Here is a 23,167-nt window from a genome sequence, read left to right as displayed (position 1 = left end):
CCCTCCCTCCTCCCGCCCGCCCCTTCCCTCCCCCAGCGCTCTCCAGCCTCCGCGCCCCTGGAGCCCCGAGACAGCTACCGGGATTATGGAGTTTCTGAGCGAGAAGTTTGCCCTCAAGAGCCCGCAGAGTAAAAACAGTGACTTTTACATGGGCGCGGGAGGCGCGTTGGAGCACGTTATGGAGACGCTGGACAATGAGTCCTTTTACAGCAAAGCCGCGGCGGGCAAATGCGTGCAGGCCTTCGGGCCCCTGCCCCGCGCCGAGCATCACGTGCGCCTGGAGAGGACCTCGCCCTGTCAGGACGGCAGCGGTGAGTCGGCGGCCCCAGCCCCAGCCCCAGCTCCCGTCGCGGTAGCCCGTGTGCAAATCCGAAGTTCGGGGGATCCATCGGGACAGTGAAGGAGGAAGGGAAGGGAAGGGAAGCGGGAAGGCGGAGGGAGGCAGAGCAACGCTGCGGGTATCGGGAAGCCGTGTTTGGCTGCCGGCGACTTGGGCGGGCAGCGGGAGGAGTGGGCACCGCCGTGCCTCCGCGGCTCCCCTTTGGCTGCGCAGTGTTGTCCCCTGCGGGTCCCGATTCTCTGCACCCAGGTCCAGGCGTAAACCGATAGGGCGGTAAATAAAGCGTAATTGAGTCAAGACAGCGCGCTTCCTCTGCTAGCCCGCCGCGCCGCCCGGCAGCGGGAGCTGAAATCCATCACAGCTCGTTAGAGGATGTCACTGTCGTCACGAATGAGAACACTGTGAACTCCTTTAGATGAAAAACCCTTTTTTTTAAAAAAAAATTTTCCCCCAAGACATAGCGATATCTTACTGTGCGAAGCTGGAGAGTTGCTAGATTAGCTTGTGTGAATTTGTAATTTCTGCTTCTTTGGGTTTGCAATGCAACCCAAATTTTTGAAGAACAGTCACTTTAAATAGCTTCGGGCAAAGGACCCCAGTATAATCACTCACTCCGGAATTGTGCATGGTGCAGTTTTCTGACTCCACGTTAAAAGTCACCGCAGAAGCTTTCAGAATGCTTCTGGGTGAAATCTTCAACTTTGAATGGCCAAGTCTCTCAAAGTCAAAATGTTATCAAAACAAACCATCTTTCTATCTTGTAACCCAATACAAACCTATTTTTTCTCAGAGCGCGACAGCTCAATCAAGTTTACAATTCCAAGAGGACTTTTCCTTATCATTGTATATATTCCACAGTTAAGCTGTAAGGAGCGGGTTGCTTTAAAATAACAAACGAATTAAGTGTGAAATATTTACAACAAGCCTCCTGCCCCCTGTTTTAATGGAGGTTGAAGATCTGGCAAGCACTGGCTCATAGTAGCTCCTTTTCTAAATACTTTGTACACAGTACCTATTTTATTCAATGTTGCAAGTTACTTTTGACTTGCAACGTTAAACCAAAAATAAAGGCGGAAGCGATAGAGAAAATCAGTTAATCGTTTCGGTCATTTATTTAGAAAGACACATCAATTAATTTTTATTTTTAATACACTAAATGTTTGGCTTTCTGGGTGTATTTTCAGACTGCAGTATCTTTAGATGTTTGGAATTCTTAGGTATCTACGTAAGAATGGACAGGATTTTGTTTTTAAATGGTTCTGTAATGCCCTGTGCTGACTGCTGGATAGAACTCAATCATAATATTTTAAATTGTCGGGAATCCACAATAAGAAGAGAAATAGGTGATTTTTGATACTTTATCGACTTTTTAAATGAACATCACACTCCTAGGACTAGTTTTACTGTGAAAGAAGGAAGGTGTACATAGGCAGCAGTCCGCTCCCTTTAGGAAAGTTCAGTCTTTCTCCTGAGATGCCCTTAGTTACAGGACTGCTTCCCCTCCCCCTATCGCTAATTACCGCAGTTCCCCATTTAACTCCGTCCACAGAGACAAAACCGAATTGTTCATCAGTCATGGCTCTTCTTTATATTTAGTTTTACATCACATCTTCTTTTGCACAAAAGTTATTTGGCATTTCAATTATATAGGCATTCAAGTTCAATATATGGGTAAAATGATTAAAGCAGTTGTAAAAATACATTGTGAGAGATCATTTCAATACAGACAAAAGCAAAAAAAATTATGACAGTTCATTGGAAATTATTGTTCTGGCTGGGTTGACTTTACTTTTCAAAAAATGCCTCCCATTTTATTATGTGCATTAATTGCATTTGTGTGTGTGTGTGGCACCACATGATACATTTTTGTTTTATATCATACCCCAAGCATGCAACCAAATCTGGAGGAAATCACTGAAATTAAAACATCCCTAAACAAAATGCCAGCTGTAATTCTTTGTAATCTTTTAATAGATGGTTTAATTGCTATGCTTTATTAGAGGTAAAAATAAAGCTTTCTACTTTAAAACATATTTTATGAGTTAAGAATAAATATGGCATATTTAGCAAGAACTGTAAACAAATTTATAAGCTGAAGAAGTCTACTTCAGTTTTCTATGGTAAACACTTTCAGAAACTAATATAAAATCATTTTTAAAAATTTAGATCACTTTTTGAAAAAAATTAAAGTGCAGACCTGAATATACAGTTGAAATATTCAAAATATAGTAGAAACAACACCATGTGGGAAATCTATAGCTTTTGTGTGGAGGAGGAAGATAACTTTTGGAAAGAGTTTGAATTTCGGTTTACAGATATTTAAATTTGAAATATCTTTCTTGGGCCATGTAAGTAGCTTAATTTTAATTTTGTCTGCTGTGAATAAATATGTGACTTATATTAAATTTGATTCAGTTTTCAAAAATTATGCTCACTTAGGCTTTTTAAAATCTGGAGCACTTTTAATTTGACTGCCTTAATTTGATTATAAATTATGTGCATAAACATTGCATTAGTCCTGTAGAACTATGAATTTGGGCAAATTATATGAATTCCATATACACATTTTAAAATGGCTTTAAACCTGCCCAAAGTGGATTAATACTTGTACCTAATGTGATGATTGAATTAATACGGGCACAATAAATCATTAGCAGACCATTTTCCTGATGCTCTAAATTACAACTTAAGTCCTTCATCTAAATGCTTCACAATGTTGAGAACTGTTGTTTTCCCCTGGTTACAGTGAACTATGGGATCACTAAAGTAGAAGGACAGCCACTTCACACTGAACTAAATAGAGCTATGGACAACTGTAACAGTCTCCGGATGTCTCCCGTGAAAGGGATGCCAGAGAAGGGAGAACTGGATGAACTTGGGGATAAATGTGACAGCAACGTATCCAGCAGTAAGAAGCGGAGACACCGAACCACCTTCACCAGCTTGCAGCTGGAGGAGCTGGAGAAGGTCTTTCAGAAAACTCATTACCCAGATGTGTACGTCAGAGAACAACTTGCTCTGAGGACAGAGCTCACTGAGGCCAGGGTCCAGGTAGGAGCCATATGATGGCCTTGGGTGGGTGCTGGTGGGTGTAGGTAGGTAGTGTTAGAATAATTCAATAGTTGCATTTGCCACAAAGGAACTATTTAAAGATGTAGAACAATGTTATGTATGTAGGTCTGCTAAAATTTCTTTTTACTTGCAAAGAATGTAACAACTTACATAAAAACATAAAAAAGAATACTTGAGTTATATAGGCATAAAACCATCGATTATTTAAAGAACTGAATATCTTAACATACCTCTGATTTCAAAAATTAATTTTAAAAGGCAAAAGATAGAACCATAGTTATTCACTTATTAATGCGTGTGTTTTATTTTGTTTTTCTATTTTATCAGCTATTGAGTTTTGTTTTTTTGTTTTTTTTTTTTTAAATATATTTATATCTTAACATACCTCTGATTTCAAAAATTAATTTTAAAAGGCAAAAGATAGAACCATAGTTATTCACTTATTAATGCGTGTGTTTTATTTTGTTTTTCTATTTTATCAGCTATTGAGTTTTGTTTTAAGGTTATACACCAGGTATTGACAAGTTATTTGTATAATGGCCTATAAATATATAATTTTATTGAAGTTAAGGTAATAATAAGACAAAGAAAAAAAGAAACAATCTCATAAATTCCCAATTGTTATGTAAAGCAACTCTATTTTTATTATACATAATTAAAGAAAGATCATATAACTCATTTTCAATTTTATCACCTTAGTAGTTGCCAGTGATGTCATTCCATTCAATATTTTAAATATAGATAACTTATATAGTTTTTGCAGAGGCAATAGAAATAATTATCATACAGTAATTTAAAAATATGTAGTGAATTATAAGTTGTATTCAAATGATCAAATTGGATGATTTAATATACTATATTTGTAATCATTTGAAAAGGAAAAATTATACTGGATAAAATTTTATCCTCTTAGGCATGTTTTATTTTTATTAGAGTTGATATTCTTGCACTACATTTTATTAGGTTCCAAATAACAATCATTTGGGAGAATGACCTTTTTCCTTGGCATGCTTTTATTACTCTAAATAGGAAACTATTGAATTTTGCAGTTCCCATAAACTACAGAATAAATGAATGAGTGAAAACTTTTGTGCTTAGTGGAGTAATAGTATTTATTCTGAAGATTAAGCCATCGTTAAGGCCTTTACATCATTAAACACAACATCTGGTGGTGCAGGGGTAACAAGTAGCAGGTTTTTTTCTGTAGTTGTGGAAGCAAATGGTTACTTTATCTTAGTTCAGGAAGTAGGTATATAGAAAGTTGATGCTAACGAAAAGTTTTAGAATTGTCAAGTGTTAACAGGAGCCCGCATGTGTTCCTTTTTCCTGGTACCCACATATTTAAATTAGTTATACTTGTAAGCATAGAAAAACGTGTTTGCATACAGAGGGGTCAGCTGTGTACAATGCATATTTCCCCCTTAACATTTCATCAAGTCCTGGTTCATTTTTTGTCTGAGAACATGCACAGAGAGCCAGCCTGAACCTAATTTACTCAGGTTGTTTTCTTTCCTGCTTTTCACATCAGAGTGGTTATTGGCATCCATTTTAAGGAGATTGTCAAGGTCTTTTCTTAGTGAAAAACACACACAAAAAAACACACCTTACTACTGAATTCCCTTAGTATGCTCTTGGTGCCTGTCTGTGGAGACAGCAAGGAATTACATTTTGTTTGGTTTGGTTGTTGATGTTGTCTTGAGTCTGGGCATAATGGATAACACACATTGGCCAGCGGTGTTGTAAGAAACCACACTGAACAGGTAACTCCCTTTGCCTCGTTTTAATTGCTGCAAACTCTTCCGAAGTGCCATCTTAAATCTGCGATATATGTTTACATATTAAACTGAGTGTTCAAATGTTTCCATAAGTGTGATTATAACTGAATTTGCAAAAGAATAAAACTTTCGAGTAATTTTAATAAAAGGCTTTTTAACAATTTGCATTTTTATATTTGATTTCCAGCTTCTTTCCTAAATATTTTATATTCTGAACATACTTGTGTAAAGACTAAAGAGTTCCTGGAAGCTGCTTGTGTCATGTCTACTCAAAAATATCAATTTATACACATTGAAGATGCTTTTCTATATCTCCCTTTAATACATGAAAATATTAAAATGAAAATTCTGGAGAGTGATAAGTATGAATTAGTGAATATTTAACCCTCTGTGGAAAATGGTTGTTGCAATAAATATTGTTAGTATGAGAGTGTAGTGACCCTGTAGAGGTCCCACTAACTCATAGACTTTCTTCACACTTGGTTATATCTGCTCTATTTCTTTTATTATTTATTATCTGTAAGTCATTTACATTGGAGAATAATTTTGATGATGGCTGAATATTTTTTATAAGAGAAGATAAATGTTATAAGTGGCATGATGTAATAAACACATTTGTTTATTTTAAAACCATAACTGTACTTCAGATGATTCCATTTTACCTTTTGTCTCTATCATGCTCAGTATTATATCTAATCTTAATATTTTATGTTTCTATATAATCATATTTCTGCTGATGCCATCTATTTTTAGATGAAGTCTTTATATTTAAATTTTTTTCTAAGAGTATGTAAGTATGGGTATAATCAAGAAAAGTCTTCACTTTATGAAATGCTTTAAAGATAATTGTTTTGATAGGCCCAGATATTCATTTGGTTATAAATTGGCTGGGTTAATGTCATGTGCATAACCCCCAATTATAAAGTCATGAACATCTCTCAAACTTGCAGCATTCTCTGAGAGGAGGATTATCTATGATAATTTGGAGATATAAGGAGTCTTCAGGATCATATACTCTAAATCCTTTTTATTTTCCATAACTGAAAAAACAGAGGCTCAAACATATTAAATAAATGTTTTAAAAGTATTTTGTCTTTTTATGTTAATTTAGAGTGCCTCATGGTTATACCACTTATCTAAAGGTAAAATAGAAAGTAAAATTTGTGGATTTTTTCTGATAAAAATTTCTTTTATTAGTAATTGTATTGACCTGACTTACCTTTCTGATTTGAATTATTTTAACATCACATTTATATTATCAAGTATTCTTTAGCTAAAATTCTACTTCTTTGAAAAATTAGGTTTGGTTTCAAAATCGAAGGGCCAAGTGGAGGAAAAGAGAACGTTATGGCCAAATACAACAAGCTAAAAGCCATTTTGCTGCCACCTATGATATATCAGTTTTGCCCAGGACTGACAGCTATCCTCAGGTATGATAAACTGTGTGGAATACTGATCAAGAAAAATACATGCAGTGTGTATATCATTAAAAGAGCTAGTATAGGCTTTATTATATCTAATATAGAGGTTTGGAATGAGAATTTTAAAATCCAGAAGGCCTTTTTTCATGTTTGTTAAATTTTACTAAAATATTTATTTTGTTACTATTTTTCCCCCAGAGCCATTCATTGAACAATATTTCAGGGTCTCTTCCTTGTTATACAATGCAACACCTGAAGTAGCATCATTCAATTGTATATGTATGCTAATTACTCTGCATTTTAATTATTCAAAATCACTTCCCTTGTTTATTTCAAAAATATATTGAATATTGTTTGGCATGCTATCTCTGTAGATAATGTTTCACAAGTCGGTCCTACACAACAAAGTGTCAAATGTAGTATAAGTTGCTCATTGTTTGAAGGAAACATTTAGTCCTTTGCTTCTTAACATGCATGTAGAATTAGGACTGAATATAATTTAAAAATTTTTTATCATGTAAAAATATGCTTCCCTTTATAATGGGAGTTCTCATTTTAAAGACTAGAAATTATTTTTTCATCTTTTTTTTTAAATTTAGAGGTTTTTTTTTTCTTATCCATACTCTGTACTGCATGTAAGTAAAAAATATTCTTACCTTTCTAAATGAGTATTACTTTATCCTAACACTGAATTATTCAGAACTGTATTAGGTACATGATTGGCACATATTATAAGGAACAAGCCATCTGTTATTTACTTCCTTTTTGTTTAATGATATGCACTGTAAGAGACCACTTAGATAACAAATATGTAACGTGTATGTTGGTGGAATACCTTGATAGTCCAGTAACGAAATCGTCACAGCCTCAAACTTACTTAAGGTACTCATTTTCTTCAACTATAAATTCATACCCTTTTAGTATGAATTCAGTCCTCTATTTTTCTACTATCCTTATGTTCTGATGCCTTTTTTGACCCTTAACAACCTATCTTGAGACCTTCACTCCTCCAGATAAATTCACCAAATTTATTTGTGTAACATTATATATGTACAAGAGCCTTAGAGATCATTTTATTCTGTTTCTTCATTTTAGAAGTTAGGAAAGCAGACCCAGGTGAGCTAAGGAATTGGTCTGTGATCATACAAGCAGCTCCTTACAGGCCAATCTCTAAGGGAGGCAATGGCTCAGCCTTGTCCTGCAGTTTGCTAGTAGCTTTGGAATAAATGCCACACCTGCCATGAGAAGAACTGTGTTTTCTCTTACTTTTAAAAATGTATCTTAAAGCAGTTCCCTTACTTTTCCCTTCGGTTTAAAAGCAGGTATACACTCCTGGTTACTTATCATCATAGGGCTAATGAAATGTTATGCACCAAATATTTTTGAGTGTCCTAGTTGAGTTCTAAGCAGAGGCCTAAGGGGCTCTTTCCCCTCTAGGCTACAAGCTCCCTGAGAACAGGCACTGCAGTGTTCTCTTCGTTGTTATATGACTATAGCCCTTACTCTCTGAGAAACTGTTCTAAGCAGGGTGTGTATATTAACTCATTTAATCCCCACAGCAACTTTATGTGGTTTGCATTATTATTTATCCCCATGTCTCCTGTGAGGAAACTGAGGCACAGAGAGGGGAGGTATATACTCACCTCCACTGGTGGTGAAGCCCTGATTTGACCAGAGGCATTCTGGCTCCCAAGGGCAAGAACTTAACTGTCAATATAGACTGTCTCAGCAAATATGTTTAAATGATTGCAGGGTTAGCACATTAACACCAAAGGAGCATACAGCTTAAGCTGTTTATTCGAATTTGCACTTTAGTTTAGGGGAGCAGCGAATGTATTCACAACCAGTGAAATACCAATAAAAAATAATAGACATAGCATATATTTTATTTTATTTTTTAAATATATTTTATTAATTTTTTACAGAGAGAAAGGGAGAGGGATAGAGAGTTAGAAACATTGATGAGAGAGAAACATCGATCAGCTGCCTCCTGCACACCTCCCACTGGGTATGTGCCTGCAACCAAGGTACAGAATCGAACCAGAATCAAACCTGGGACCCTTGAGTCCGCAGGCCAACGCTCCATCCACTGAGCCAAACCGGTTAGGGCGACATAGCATATATTTTATATAATTTTGAACTATTAGAGGCGATAGTTGACTATGAGGACTTTAGAAATAAGTCACATATTAGGAACTCTTTTCAAATGCACTGTAAACAGTCTGATAAGTTTATTCCACAATAGTTGACTATATATTTTTTATACCTTATTATTTCAATTGTCATTCCTTTTCTTGTAAACCCCATTTTTTACTTTGTTCCTTGCTATTGGTTGCATTATCTCTAACTCCCCTTTTGTCTTCAGTGTAGCCTAAAGCATTAATTATAGTGCCTGACACCAATTAACCTCTTTATAGTGGCTTAATATTACTTAATATACTCTGACTAGATGCCCTTTTTCCTAGGATTATCATGCCATTATGTTACTGTACTGCATAGCTTTAGATATTAACAACTAGCAGAATGAGGCAACCCAGCAGCTCAAGCAGGAAAGAAAATGGTATGAATTATACATTTGAGTCTTTTACACTCTAGCAAAGGAGTAATTTAAAATTTCCCCTCACGAGTCATGGGAATTTCACACTAATTCTCCCTGTGGCTTCTCCATGCTGTATGTACATTGGTGATACCACCTCATAATTTAAGTATGGAAGCACGGAGATCAGATGTGGAAGTTATTTTGACAGTGCAACTTGTCAACAATAACTAAAATCAATACTATAGCATCCATAGTGCTTTTCTACACTGGTAAGTCATGTAATGTTTGCTTGCCAGAAATTCTGAAATCAAGTGTCTTCCACTCCCCCACTGTAAGAGGAAATTTTGTTTTAACTTTAAAATATGGGGTTTACTTTTTAGTTTGTTTGAAAAAAGAATTAGGACAGTACCATGTCTCCAAGCGTCAGCCTAAAGGAAACTTTTTTTTTTTAATCTTGTGGCTTGAAGATAGAAATGTATAATGGGAAAAATAGAAACCAAAATAGAACGCAACAGCTCAGTGCAATAAAACTTTGAATTTGGTTACTGTTACTAATTCTAGAAAAAAGTTATTAATTATCAAAACAGTTGGAAACTAGAAAATGTTGGAGGCAGGACAGAAACAAAGAATTAGCAATTTGGCGGGAAAGCAAAGACATGCACAGAGATACACGAAAAACGAGATGGCTTAGAAAGATCTTCTCAAGCCTGCCCAGTGTAGATAATGATCTTACTTAGCATAAAGGTATCCATATGTAACATATAATATGATTACTTAGGAATAATAATTAATATTTTCTAAAGTGTTCTCAATACTTTGTTTCCACTGGTCTCCATGGCACTATAGTAACAACAGCCATAACAGTAAGAGAAAGTAACAGCCGGCTGAGGGCTTATTTCAGCCCGACTTTCTTCCTGTAGCCATTAATCACTGAACCTGAACCCAGGATCTCTGAGTGGGAGTCCAGGGTACCTGATGTAACATTATCTCTATAGTGTATCATTGAGCAATGAAATAGTTAAGTTTTGACCCTAAAACGTTGAATTACCTTGGGAAGCAAAAATGCTTCTATTTCAAAAACGTATAAAATAAGGACATAAAGCATGAAACATGTAGACACTGTTAGACTGTTTTCATATATTATTTTTCTTTAGCTCACTCATATCTGATAGTAAACAAACAAGGAAGTGAGTGGTGTGATATCAGTAGTAAAATAATTTAATGTAGTACTGAAAATAGCATTAAAAAAAAACAAACACTTTAGCTCACAATATTAGTTGCCATTCAACAACACTGTGATTTAGATAAGTTAAACTACTTGATGTTCTCCAAAACGTGATATTTTTAAAAACTGTTTCATTGCTTGTGCGGAATGTGTCCCCTCTCTCTTGAATTCCCTTCCCCTCACCTAACCCCTTTTCCTCCATGAAACCTTTTCCCAGTCCCCCTATAATCAGCACATCACTTTCTCCACTGACTGTGACGGGCTGTATACAGTGTCTGCCAGCCAGCTTACTATATATATAAAGTTTTTTAAAAGATGACTCAATTCTTACCTTTGTATCACCACAGTATTAAGCAAATTATACAGGGGTGGATAAAAGTGGAGTTACAGTTGTAATACAAATAAATAATAACTAATAAATAATAATACAAGAACAAACTCATTCACATACAAATGTAAACCTACATTTGCCCACTCTTGTATATACACCGAATAGATGTGGACAAAGTATTGATTCACTTCAATATTTTTTTCAGGAGTACATTATAAACCTAAAATTAATCAATTTTCAGTACCACAGTTGATTTTTGAATCTCTGCTATTAACCAGCTCTGTGGTCTTAAGCAATTAGCTTTTCCTTTTTAATCTCAATTTCCTCCTCTGCTAAAAGGAATAGACTAGAAAGATTTTGCTGAAACCTTTCAAGTCAATTATTTTTCCCAAAGTTTTTTGCATTTTATCCAATAAATATAGTATGTGTGGTACTGTTGTATGCATGGGGGTTATACAAATGAGCCAGACCAATTTTCCTGCTTTGTGGACAAATTAGGAACTAGGTGACTCATTTATATATGGAATCTAATGAACAAAATAAACTGATGAATGAAATAGAAACAGAGGTATGGATGCATGGAACAGACTGACAGCTGTCAGAGCAGAGGACTGGATGAAGGAAGGTGAAGGGATTAGCTAAAGAATACATATATGCACACCCCATAGACACAGACTACAGTGTGGTGATGGCCAGAGGGGTGCTGGTGGGGAATGGGTGGAGGTCGGAAAAGAGGGTGATGGGGAAATCATGATAGTGTCGACAATAAAAATAAAGATACCCTCAAAAAAGAACTAAGTGATATTTGTACCAAATTCTGCAAATGCTTCTTGATGCAAATTAAACCCAACAACCAAAAATACCTTTGCCCTTCAATTGAAAATGCACGAAAGCATCTATCAATATTAGATTTTAATTTGTTTGTAATTTATCAAAACCAAAGCATTTTAAAAATTATTTTGGTGATTAAAATATTTAGTTAAAGTATAAAAATTTCTGGAAGATTATAACTAGCCTTTATTCTTACAAGGAACCCTTATTTTATGTCCTTAGATTTGCTTTGGATTGTATTAACTTGATCATTTACTAGTGGGGTAACTTTTGATAAGTCTCTTTACTTCCTTAATTTTCAGATTCTTTATTTGTAAAATGGAAGCATTGTTAGTACTAGAGTTGGTCGTTATGGTGGTGTAGATGCTGATGAACATCATCATAAAGCTTTTTCTTTTATTGAGAGGAATAGATTGATTTCTAAACAGCCTACTGAGCTAAATCCTGAGACTTGAGGAGGGCCAGGTGTGAATGTATGACTATGGGCCTCACAGTCAGGGAGTGGTGAGTTCAAATCCTGGCTATGCCAGGTTAATATGTTTTGGAGCTTTCCCCAAAATGAATTAACTTCAAGGAATGTTTCTCCTCATTCATCAGATGGGGATAAAGTTCTTATAATCTTTGAGAAGATTAAACAAAACAATGCATGCAAATTACTTAGAATATTGCCTAGTACATAATGAATGCTCAATAAATAGTAACCATTCTATAATAGCCATTAGTTATTATTATTTTTTCCTACAATAGAGAGGAAAAGTAAGTGTTTTGAATGTTCTCTTATGTTGCATGTTGTAGCATTTAAACTAATTCAGTCGGTGAGTAAATTTACAATTTAGGGATCTAGGGAAAGACCAAATTCAGTTTAATATTATTTCTTCTTTAAATTAAGATAACTAAGTCTGGTGACTTTAGGAAAATTTGAGCATATTCTTCTTCTTCCAAAATATTTTCATCAAAAATTTCAAAGAAGGCATGGAAGTTTTTCCCAAGAAAAATTTTAATGAGGTTTTACTTAGTACATAGTGAAAATGATAACTAAATCTATACTTAACAAATTACAAACATTCCTGCACAGTATCTTGTTTTCTGATGTTTAATTGATGACTTTATAAATTTATGCCCCTTTGAGTTTGAACATACCAAGAGTTGGATTCCAGTTATAGGCAATTTGTACTCATTGTGGTAATTTAAAACACAAATTAAGATTGTATAACATTTCTAGTTTAACAAATTCTAATTCAAACATTGTAAATGATGCAATTTTAAAAGGAAATAAAAAAGAAAAAATGAAAGGGAATAATAAAGCAATAAGATAGTGATTGGGAGGATATTGTTCACCCTATCCTCTTCTATCACCATTTTCTGTACTAATCTTAAAGTTTACATTTACTTAAGCTAAATAAGGAATAAGGAACTTCCCTCCTTAAACAACTGTGCTGTAGCAATTTGGTATCTGGATCAGGTTTTAACCTTTGGAGAACGTCTCACAATTTTATCATTGTTTTTTTCTATATTTTCCAAATATTTAAAGTAAACAACCCAATAAACTTTGAAAAATGTTAGTAATGTAATTATACTTGATGTGTGATATAATGAATAGTCTCATATATATGAAACAACCAGTGCAATGGTTATGTAATTATACAGTGAAACTCCCTTTATGAATGGAGGGACAAAAATGTTAGCATCATTAGGTCCACAAGTCATATTGATATTGTACAATTTCTCACTGATTAAGAGCACAAATATTTAAAGTCATACAAAGAATATGATATGATAGTCTATTACTCAAATAAATATATATAATTGATAAAGTTGATTTAATTAAATATATGCAAGCTTTATATAAATATGTATAAATAATATTTCATATAGAGGTGTATATATATATATATTAAAAGTAAATTATATGTAGCATGAAGCAGATTTTGTCAATATCAATTTGCTGAAGATGCAGCTAGACACAAATGGTGAATAACTTTTATTTTGTTGAAAATACATATAAAGAGATAAAGAATGTCCTCCAAAAGAAGTAATGTGCATTCATGATCTAGATTATAAAAATAGATTTAGTTCTTTAAAATATTTAATATTCAAGTTTACTGTGATTTAATGACATACCCATAATTATAACTTAGCTAATTTTTTTGTTGTTGTTGCTTTTAATAGGTGGCCACTGTTAAAGCATTAAATTTAACTTAATTGGTCATAAGTATTATATATATTTCTTTAATTTTTTCCAATTATACTTGACATTCAATAATATTTTGTATTCGTTTCAGATGTACATTATTTTATATATTAAGAGGAAAGAGTAAATAAAAAATTGAGTAGATTACCAAAATAAATAAGAAATGTAAAAATAGATTTTGAAGAGTGCCAGTGTTTCTTATACACATGAAAACTACCTTACAGGAGACTAGAGAAGAACCAGGGGGAAAGTAAGCCATGAAAGCCTGGGAAGTCTATGAGAACAGACCTGTGGGTTAAAACTTGCAGTTCATACTATTATTGTTAGTCAATAACAATAAGGTTAGTGAACCTCATGAAAAACTTTAATCCAGAATTTTATCTGTGCCATATTGATTAAGCCTCATGTTTCTGTGGGTTCTCTTTTCTATTCCAAATCATGGAGCATTAAAATAGAGAAAAAATTTTTTGCACAAACTCACACTTGATTTAAAAATCACAAAAATTAAATTTCAGTTTTGTAGTTAACACAAATACACAATATCTATAATTTGTGACTTTATTCAGGACTTTAAGAATAAATTCAAAGTTCATGTTTGACATAAATTAGACATTTCTAAGATTTAAACTATTCTGTGCAAATGAAAGTATTTGCATATTTGATTTATATTAATAGAAAACACTTCATATTTTAATCTTTGTTTCTTATTATGTGAACTTAATTTTTTTAATATATATTTTATTGATTTTTTTACAGAGAGGAAGGGAGAGGGATAGAGAGTTAGAAATATCGATCAGCTGCCTCCTGCACACCCCCTACTGGGGATGTGCCTGCAACCAAGGTACATACCCTTGACTGGAATCGAACCTGGGACCCTTCAGTCCTCAGGCTGATGCTCTATCCACCGAGCCAAACCAGTCGGGGCTGAACTTAATTTTAAAAATATTTTTATTGATTTCAGAGAGGAAGGAAGAGGGAGAGATAGAAACATCAATGATGAGAGAATCATCAATAGGCTGCCTCCTGCAGGCCCTCCCACCTGGAGCCTGCAACCTCAGCATGTCCCCTGATAGGGAATCGAACCATTACCTCCTTGTTCATAGGTCAGCTCTCAATCACTGAGCCATGCCGGCATGGCTGGGTGTGAACTTAATTTTAATTGGGCAATTGTGTCATCAAAAATGAATCAGGCCCTGATAAATCAGCAATGGTTATCATGCATGTATTAAAATACAAGTAAAGGAATGTGAAAAAATAATTGAAAAATACTTTATATTTTTTGCTGGATAATAATAAATAAAATAGAAAATGCTAAGTGCTATGATTTTATGATCTCTTTAAGTTAGTTGAGCTGAAAAGTTTTATTTTAAGGAATATAGGGTATACTTTCCTATAATTTTTTTAATAATTACTATACAATTTGTGAACACATCCAGAACTAAAGGAAAAGAAAAAAATGTCTTTAATGTTCCTTATATATTTGACTTGGTATTTCAAATATTATTTGAATAATACAAAATTTAAACATATTTATATGATGTCATTCTGAAAATTTCCAGACATTAACATTTCTTATGAAACTTAGTGCCTGTATTTTTGTACTAAGAAAAGATACATGCTTTCATTTTTCTGTAAAGCAATTTTTTTCTCAGATTATTGGTCTAATATAATCGTTATATCTAACAATGATTTTTTTAAATGGAAAATCCATTCTTTCTTGTTCCAAATCTCTGTCCGTATTTGTAAGGTGAAATTTCATTTTAAAAATCTAAATAGCAATCAGTATTTAATAGGTGATTCTTTTCTGATGAATTGATTTTTAATCACTTCAGCTTAATAATACTATATGCTGATAATATATACTTTTGGAATTTTAAAAATGTAAATGATTTCCAAAAAAGTTAATATATTAATTTTTCTTTGGCCAAATGACACCTAATAAGTAGGCACTGATGAAAGTGCAACCTCATTTCTATCTTAGATAGTACCTCAACAAGATCAATCGATCTTTTTACTGTAATTTATTCTAGTTGGGACTTTTTCCCAGATGGACAAAGCCTCAGTGTGTGTGATTCACTGGTAGCAAACTCCCTACTTAGAAAAACACTTAATTCCTTCTCCCTGCCAGCAACCTACTGATGTAGTTACTAGAAAAGTTAATGGGACCCTAAAGTTAGTCAACAGCTAAAAATATCTGCAAGTTACCAAACATATGATTCTTATTAATATTTTACCACCCTACATTTTAAAGAAAGTGATAGGCTAGTAAATAATGTAATAGCCTCTTAAAAAATTGAACTGCTTTTGTAAAAAGTGTTGTTTATGTTTTTTAAAGAGACCATATAAAAATCCGGTAAATTATATGGTGATAATGTGGTAATAAATCCATATAGTAAGTATTAAATGATATGCAGAGTAATCAATAAATGTAAACATTCTGTCAATGATGAAAAACCAAAATCAACTTTTGTATTTTAATGCAAATAAGCTATTGTTATATTAGCATCACAAATACCTCTTTGTGAATCCCTGATTTCTGATCTTTTAAATTAACCTTTAACAGGGAAGCGTGTGGTTATTTGATGTGAAGGTAGTGTGTGTGTAGTAGCATGATGTGTGTATGTGGTATGCGTGATTATGTGTGTATATGTGGATATTGGTAGCAGGTAGTAGCAGTCTATATATACAGAGAAGTATGGTTAAATGAAATTATTTTAGTAGACAAATATTGGTTTTAGAGATGCTTTGAAATTAAAGAATGACTGTTAATTGTATATTTTCATGTTTATAAGTATCTCTATTAAATCCAGATTCAATTCCATAGGCTTCTGTCTTCTATATAGCACTAACATTAGTATATAGAATATATAATGCTGTCATGGAACTCTTTGATGTCTTTTACACATCATGATACTTTAAAATTAAGACAAAGACTAACAAGGTTTTTAAAAAGTATGAAAAACTACTCACAAAATCATCAAATATATTTGAAATGTGTACCATGTTTAGCATACTAAAATTTCCTTTGTAGTTTTGGCTATATAAGAATATATCTATATCAAGTTTCTAGGTGAAGGTAATTTCCATATCCATGATTTACCATATTACTTTAATTCATGACAAATATATATCCACAGTGAAGAACTCTTAACATGTGTGTGTTTTGTATGTATAATATGCATGTATATATGAACCCTCTTCTTCCTACCTATAGCTTTTAATTTCTTAGAATGAAAATGAATGTTAAGTAAATTTGTTTTCAGTTTGGAAAGAATCAGACAAAAAAAATAACTTTCCTCCAAAATTCAAAGTCATGGAATAATTAAGTGTTAACTTTTTATTTGATTAGGAAAACATTAAGGGGCAAATAAATGTTCAAAGTGGTGTGTAGAAGTCAGCGGAACTTCCATTCATGCTAATGGGAGGCAGTTGGCTAAGTTCCCTGGACAGTGCTTTGAACATATCCCTAGAACTTTTAAAAACGTTGCAAAGCACATTAAAACACGGAATGTTTTAAGATTCTTCACTCCTTTTAAACACAAAGAAGAAAAAGTGTGAAGGCAGGCAGTCTTTTTTTCCCCCCCAATACACATGAAAGAAGGATATTTAATAACGTTCTTTCTGGTTTAAAGCCCTTGACTATTATACAGTTAGAGGCCGACAGAAACACCCCAAAATTTATTTGGTGCTGGGCACTGCCATTGTAGGCGTCTGTGAAATAATCCAAAAGAGTAACAATTCTATATATTGAAAAAATATGCATTCAAAATGTAACAGAAAATGTAGTGTTTCTTATAATGAGTCAGAGTGAGATTTTTTTTGTATGGCTTTTCTGTTGACAAATATGTATAAACAGTTTTAGGCAAGATGACTTGTAGACCTAGCACATAGCTTTAGAAGGACCACCTACAGAAGAATACAATTGGTGGAGACATGGGACAGCCATAGATTGAGACCACCTTGACAACAGATTTCATAAACCACAAGATCACACAACTTTGTAGTTAAATATTGCCTTTAAATATTAACAAAAGAAGATTATCTGGAACAATGATGCTACCTGCCAGGTTCCCCTATAGTGGTGTTCAGACAACTTCTAGAAAATGATATTCTGTTCCCAGGGCTGGATATTGATGTGGGTGAAGGGTGTTGACAGCCTCCAGCATATCTGGGGAATGTGACTGGAATGAGCAGTCTGGAAACCATGCATATGAGGAATGCTTAAAGAAGAGAGACTTGCAATTGTGTAATAATTTTGTAGGATATTTGAAGATTTTCACATGTGAGAAAGACACTACCTATTCTGTATCATTTTAAGGAACAGAAATAGAAGCGATAGATAGAGGAAGATAACAGTTTGCTTTTTAAAATGTCTTTATTGATTAAGGTATTACATATGTGTCCTTATCCCCCCATTACCCCCCACCCCCCCCCCGACTCATGCCCTCACCTCCCTGTTGTCTGCGTCCATTGGTTAGGCTTATATGCATGCATGCATGCAAGTCCTTTGGTTGATCTCTCCCCTTTACCCCCACTCCCCCTACCTTTCCTCTGAGGTTTGACGGTGTGATCGATGCTTCTCTGTCTCTGGATCTGTTGTTGTTCATCAGTTTATGTTGTTCATTATATTCCATAAATGAGTGAGATCATGTGATATTTATCTTTCTCTGACTGGCTTACACTTAGTATCATAATGCTCTCCAGTTCCATCCATGCTGTTGCAAATGGTAAGAATTCCTTCTTTTTTACCGCAGCATAGTATTCCATTGTGTAGATGTACCACAGTTTTTTAATCCACTCATTTGCTGATGGGAACTCCCATTTGACCCAGTGATCCCACTTCTAGGAATATATCCCAAGAAACTAGAAACACCAATCAGAAAGAATATATGCACCCCTATGTTCATAGCGGCACAATTCACCATAGCTAAGATTTGGAAACAGCTTGCTTTTTTTATAGAGCTATCCAAAAGGGAATGGAGTGTTTTTAAAATAAGTGAGCTTCTTGTCAATGGAAGTGAACATAATTAAAAGTGTAGGAGGTGTTTTTGCATGTGGAGGGAAGCTAGACTCTAACAGTGTTTCCCAAGCCTTGGTGATGTTCAGAATTGCATGTGTGTATTATGGCCTTTATTTTAACATAGGCCCCTTGAGCCACCCTTTCTGCTTAATGAACCAGAATCTCCAAGAAGATGCATCTATAATACAGAATAAGTATTTCATAGAGAGGGGAAAAAATCTACCCAGAGAAATAAAGTTAGCAAGGTGTAGGTATGTAATTTTATGATTTCTATTAAGATAATAATTGTAGTATGGTGATTCTAGAGTTCAAATTATGAAACAAAATGTAGAACATTAGCATTAGCATGTGTTGCCCATAAAAGTTTGATTGCATCTGTAAGATGGATCAGTTCAAATTTCATGTTCTTAGAGTTTTTTCAATCACTTAATAAATTTGTATTCAGGGTTTATTAGGTGTTGTGTTAGGCCTGAGGATGAAGAAAGAGTCTAAGCAATCATTGAGGATTTTGCTTTCGGAGAGTAAGCCTAAGAACCCCCACAAAGTTAGGATTATGAATAAGTAAATGAGCAATTTTAACTTATAGAGTAATTTTTACATCATTGTAACATTGTTTACGATTTGCTGGGTTCAGATTTGATCTCCACCATTGGAGTCATTCAATCTTGGGTAAGATTCTTAAGTTCTCCATTCTATACGTTTACCTTCTACTAAATGGGGATAGTAAAAGCTCATACCTTTTAGTGCATTATAATAATTAGAAGTCTTCATAAAGCATTTAATATAATGTCTGACACATGGTAATTATAATCATAAACTATCATGAGCCTCATTTTGATTATCTTACATCCAGAAGAAATGAAGCTTTAGAGGAAGGAAAACCTCAGTTCATTGGGGAAATTAATTTTGTGACTTACACATAACTTTCAATATGAAAACCAACTAAATCCCTAAAGTCAAATGAAGACGTATCAGAAATTTTAAAATGAGAGCAAGACATGAGGGTTATGAGGGGAGACAGAGGTCATGGAAACAGAACATATCAGTAAAAACGTGTGACACTATTGCCACCCATGCAAATGTATCTTCCCAAATCTAACTAAAAGCATTGTTGTGGTAGCTTGCTTTACCAATTTGCTCTGTTCCGAAAATATTTCTATATGCTAGAAATTCTTTCACCAAAAGTAACACATTTAATTTGCCTAATCATGTCTAAATAAGTTTTGATAAAAATAAAAACATTTGGTTCTCATGTCTTGGAAACTGGAGAATTTCTTTTCAACTTATAAATAGTTTAATGTTAATTCCTTTAGGGAGAAAATACTCTCTTAATTTATATTCATAGATTACCTTCCTTGTCTTTACCTTTCTTATTTTCCCCTTTTTACCTAATTGGTAAATATATTTCTATGCATTTAGAATATGAGCAGATGCTTTTAAAAATAAATTCTAAACACTATGTATAGATTGACAAATCCTTTAACAAACGTAAAATGTAAATAATCTTTCTCTGCCACTAGTTTGCCTTTCATTTACTTTTTCAAAAAATAAGCAAGCAAGTTCACTTTCATTTCCTGAAAGCCCTTTTGTCAGACATGTGACTGTGGTTTTTTCAATGTAGCACAATGTTTGATTGAATGTCAGGGGAAAATCAACCAAATCAACTTAGAAGAGCTGGTTGGACAGGGTAATGACATCAACAGCCTCTCCTGTTGGTTTGAAATACATAATTCAGTAATCACTGGCATCAATCATTACGTATTTTTCTAAAGTGGGATACATATCATAGAATGAGTCATAGGTGAAGCAGCATAGACCATGACGATGTAAGGATGAATAAAATATGCATATTATTATACATATTTGTAGGTATATCTCATAGATTTGACATTAATAGCAGCTTACAAAGTATTCATATAAAGAACTATTATTAAAATATAACTAAAATAAGCATCTTGCCGATTGTTGCAGTCCCCACTAAGGGATGAAATCAGATGTTCAGTTTGAAACTGGCTACGTGGTCTTTCTTCTGTGACAGAGTAACTTCTCTGCCAGTGTGATCTAGAAGAGTCACTAACATATTTCCTACTTTTAATTGGAAGTAAGTTGTTTTAAAAAGTACAATTTAAGCTTGGGTGTTGTAAGAAACACCAAAGGCCAGATGTAGTAGACTGGAATCTTTGAGTAAAAATAACTACAAGAAAACATTGTAATTTATAATTCTAATTATCATGATTTTTTAAAAGAAAGGAGATGCGATAAATGTGTATATTGCTGCTGTGTTCTACTACACACCTATTGCAATAATGTTGTAAAAGGCGTTCAAAATTTAAATTTCATCTCCTAAGGCTGCATGTCTGCCACACTACACCATGCAACATTGCCCTTTCTGTTTTCCCTCAGCTCCTTCCATTTGTCATGATTTTGCTCTGTGCTTCTCAGTAATGCATGTGATCGTTGTGTTTCTATCCTTGTTTAAATATCTAGTCTTAATCTACATTCCGTTGAAAATTTATATTATGCAAATTCGACTTAGGGTGTTTTTACATGCTCATAACTTTAGAGAAATTTGTGTTTGTTGGTAATATTGTACTAATTGTTTTCTGTAGAGATTTAATGATATGAAATGTGAATTTCTTGGGTACAAATGATAACCCTATTTTCAATCATAAATATGATGTTTGTTTTTTAGTACTTACATTATATTCAGATATTTTTGCTAATACTTGAATATTTGTCTCAATTGCTTCCATTATTTGATAATGGTCATGTTTTAGAATTCTAAATTTGTTTTACATGTCATACATCTGTTGTAGCCTCACTATGTCATATATGTCAAAGAATAAATGTTTAAAATATGTACTTATTTTTCATATTCACAGACCTATGTATTCAAGATGTTACAAAATAAAAGGCAATGAAAGGTTAAACATTTTCCAAAATCAGTTTGATCAAAAATATCTACAGAGCAAACAGCTTAATGTCAGCAATGGTTTCCAACAAAAACTGCCACACTGAGTCCAACTATGGAGCGTAAAAAATGAAATTGTGTCATTTGTTTAGAAATATGAAAACTATATTTAAACTTAAAACCACCTTTTAAACCGCTTTTCTAAGCACATGAATTGGTCATGAATCATGACTAAATCTTCCAGATTTCATTTTAAAAATTATGACTGTAAAAAGAATACTCAAGAGATTGACATGTTTTGAGAGTATTTTATGTGGTTAAGTATGTGGGTTTCGGTGATCTATCACAATAAAACAAATTGGAAGAATCTTTCAAATAATTACTTTTCAGTAATCACTTTACATACTCAGAATGTAATGACAGACCACCCATCAGGAGCAAACAATGAGCAGCTAACAAAATGTAGCAAATACAGTGTAACAAAAGCAAAGGAACAAAAGCGAGGACGCGTAAATGTCATATTTGTTGTTTTCTATATTCCAGATTCAGAACAATTTGTGGGCAGGAAACGCGAGCGGAGGTTCTGTGGTCACGTCATGCATGGTGCCACGTGACACTTCCTCCTGTATGACACCTTACTCTCACTCGCCTCGGACAGACTCCAGTTACACAGGGTTTTCAAACCACCAGAACCAGTTCGGCCACGTGCCCCTCAACAATTTTTTCACTGACTCTCTTCTGACGGGGGCTGCCAATGGACATGCATTTGAAACGAAGCCAGAGTTCGAGCGGAGGTCTTCCAGTATCGCAGTCCTTCGAATGAAAGCCAAGGAGCACACTGCCAATATTTCATGGGCCATGTAACATACAGTACTCTTATTTTTCTTTAAATGGAAAAGTCAAACATCCTTATTTCTCATATTTAAAGGATATCACAATAAGCTGCTGTGTGCGGAATTGCTAACGGTCAAGATATACAGTGAGACCAGCTTAAATGAATAGTTGTGATTATTTAACATTAAAATCTAAGAGTGGACATCTGAGGACTAAATAGGTTTACCATGCACCAGTCTCCACCAACTCTGTTTTAGTAGTAACTTTCTTCTATTGTACAAATCGATGAAATATGGTCATGCAACCTTCTTAAAAGAATAAATGTATTAAATAAATTCCTCTGTTATAGATTGATTTATGTTAGTTCTGCACAACAAGAAACCCCTTGTAAAGTAATACCTGATAAAGGAAGAAATGCACTGGGGAACCTGTCAGGATACCGAAGCTGTCAGGTAAATATTGAAGCAGGGTGTTTCGGGGAGTTAAATGCCATCTCTCCCTCTCTGGCTCCAAGACGCAATGGGCATATCCCTTGCTGCTGAGAATTTATCTTCAGGTCTCAAAGATTTTTTTTTTTATCCCTAGATGCTTAGTTTCCAATCCAGGCAAAAAGAACTCTTCTGAAACGACCAGCATTTGCATGAAATATTTGGGCATAGTTTCCTGAAACCATGTGG

At 34.1% G+C, this 23,167-nt stretch overlaps 1 protein-coding gene across 2 annotated transcripts; it reads left to right on the top strand.

Annotated features, from left to right (window-relative positions):
- Window positions 1–6: 6 nt before the first annotated feature.
- On the top strand, window positions 7–22,869 carry ALX1 (ALX homeobox 1). 2 transcript variants are annotated; one of them, XM_005860851.2, is made up of 4 exons: window positions 7–311; window positions 3,087–3,391; window positions 6,489–6,617; window positions 22,200–22,821. In XM_005860851.2, the coding sequence occupies exons 1-4, from the start codon at window positions 86–88 to the stop codon at window positions 22,518–22,520; spliced, it is 981 nt and encodes a 326-aa protein (XP_005860913.1). In that variant the 5' UTR covers window positions 7–85; the 3' UTR covers window positions 22,521–22,821. The 2 variants fall into 2 exon arrangements, with proteins under 2 accessions (XP_005860913.1, XP_014390763.1); XM_014535277.1 differs by lacking the exon at window positions 6,489–6,617 and having other exon boundaries at window positions 40–311; window positions 22,200–22,869.
- The last annotated feature ends 298 nt before the right edge of the window (window positions 22,870–23,167 follow it).

This window comes from Myotis brandtii, unplaced genomic scaffold (genome assembly GCF_000412655.1).
Source record: "Myotis brandtii unplaced genomic scaffold, ASM41265v1 scaffold141, whole genome shotgun sequence".
Classification (NCBI taxonomy): domain Eukaryota; kingdom Metazoa; phylum Chordata; class Mammalia; order Chiroptera; family Vespertilionidae; genus Myotis; species Myotis brandtii.
This window is presented reverse-complemented; position numbering and strand designations above follow the sequence as displayed.

Bases quoted from the DNA above. Each gene is read 5' to 3' on its own strand.
- ALX1 (XM_005860851.2), top strand. From the start codon at position 86: ATGGAGTTTCTGAGCGAGAAGTTTGCCCTCAAGAGCCCGCAGAGTAAA. The intron at 312-3,086 runs GTGAGTCGGCGG...CCCTGGTTACAG, and splicing joins GCCCTGTCAGGACGGCAGCG to TGAACTATGGGATCACTAAA. The intron at 3,392-6,488 runs GTAGGAGCCATA...TTGAAAAATTAG, and splicing joins TCACTGAGGCCAGGGTCCAG to GTTTGGTTTCAAAATCGAAG.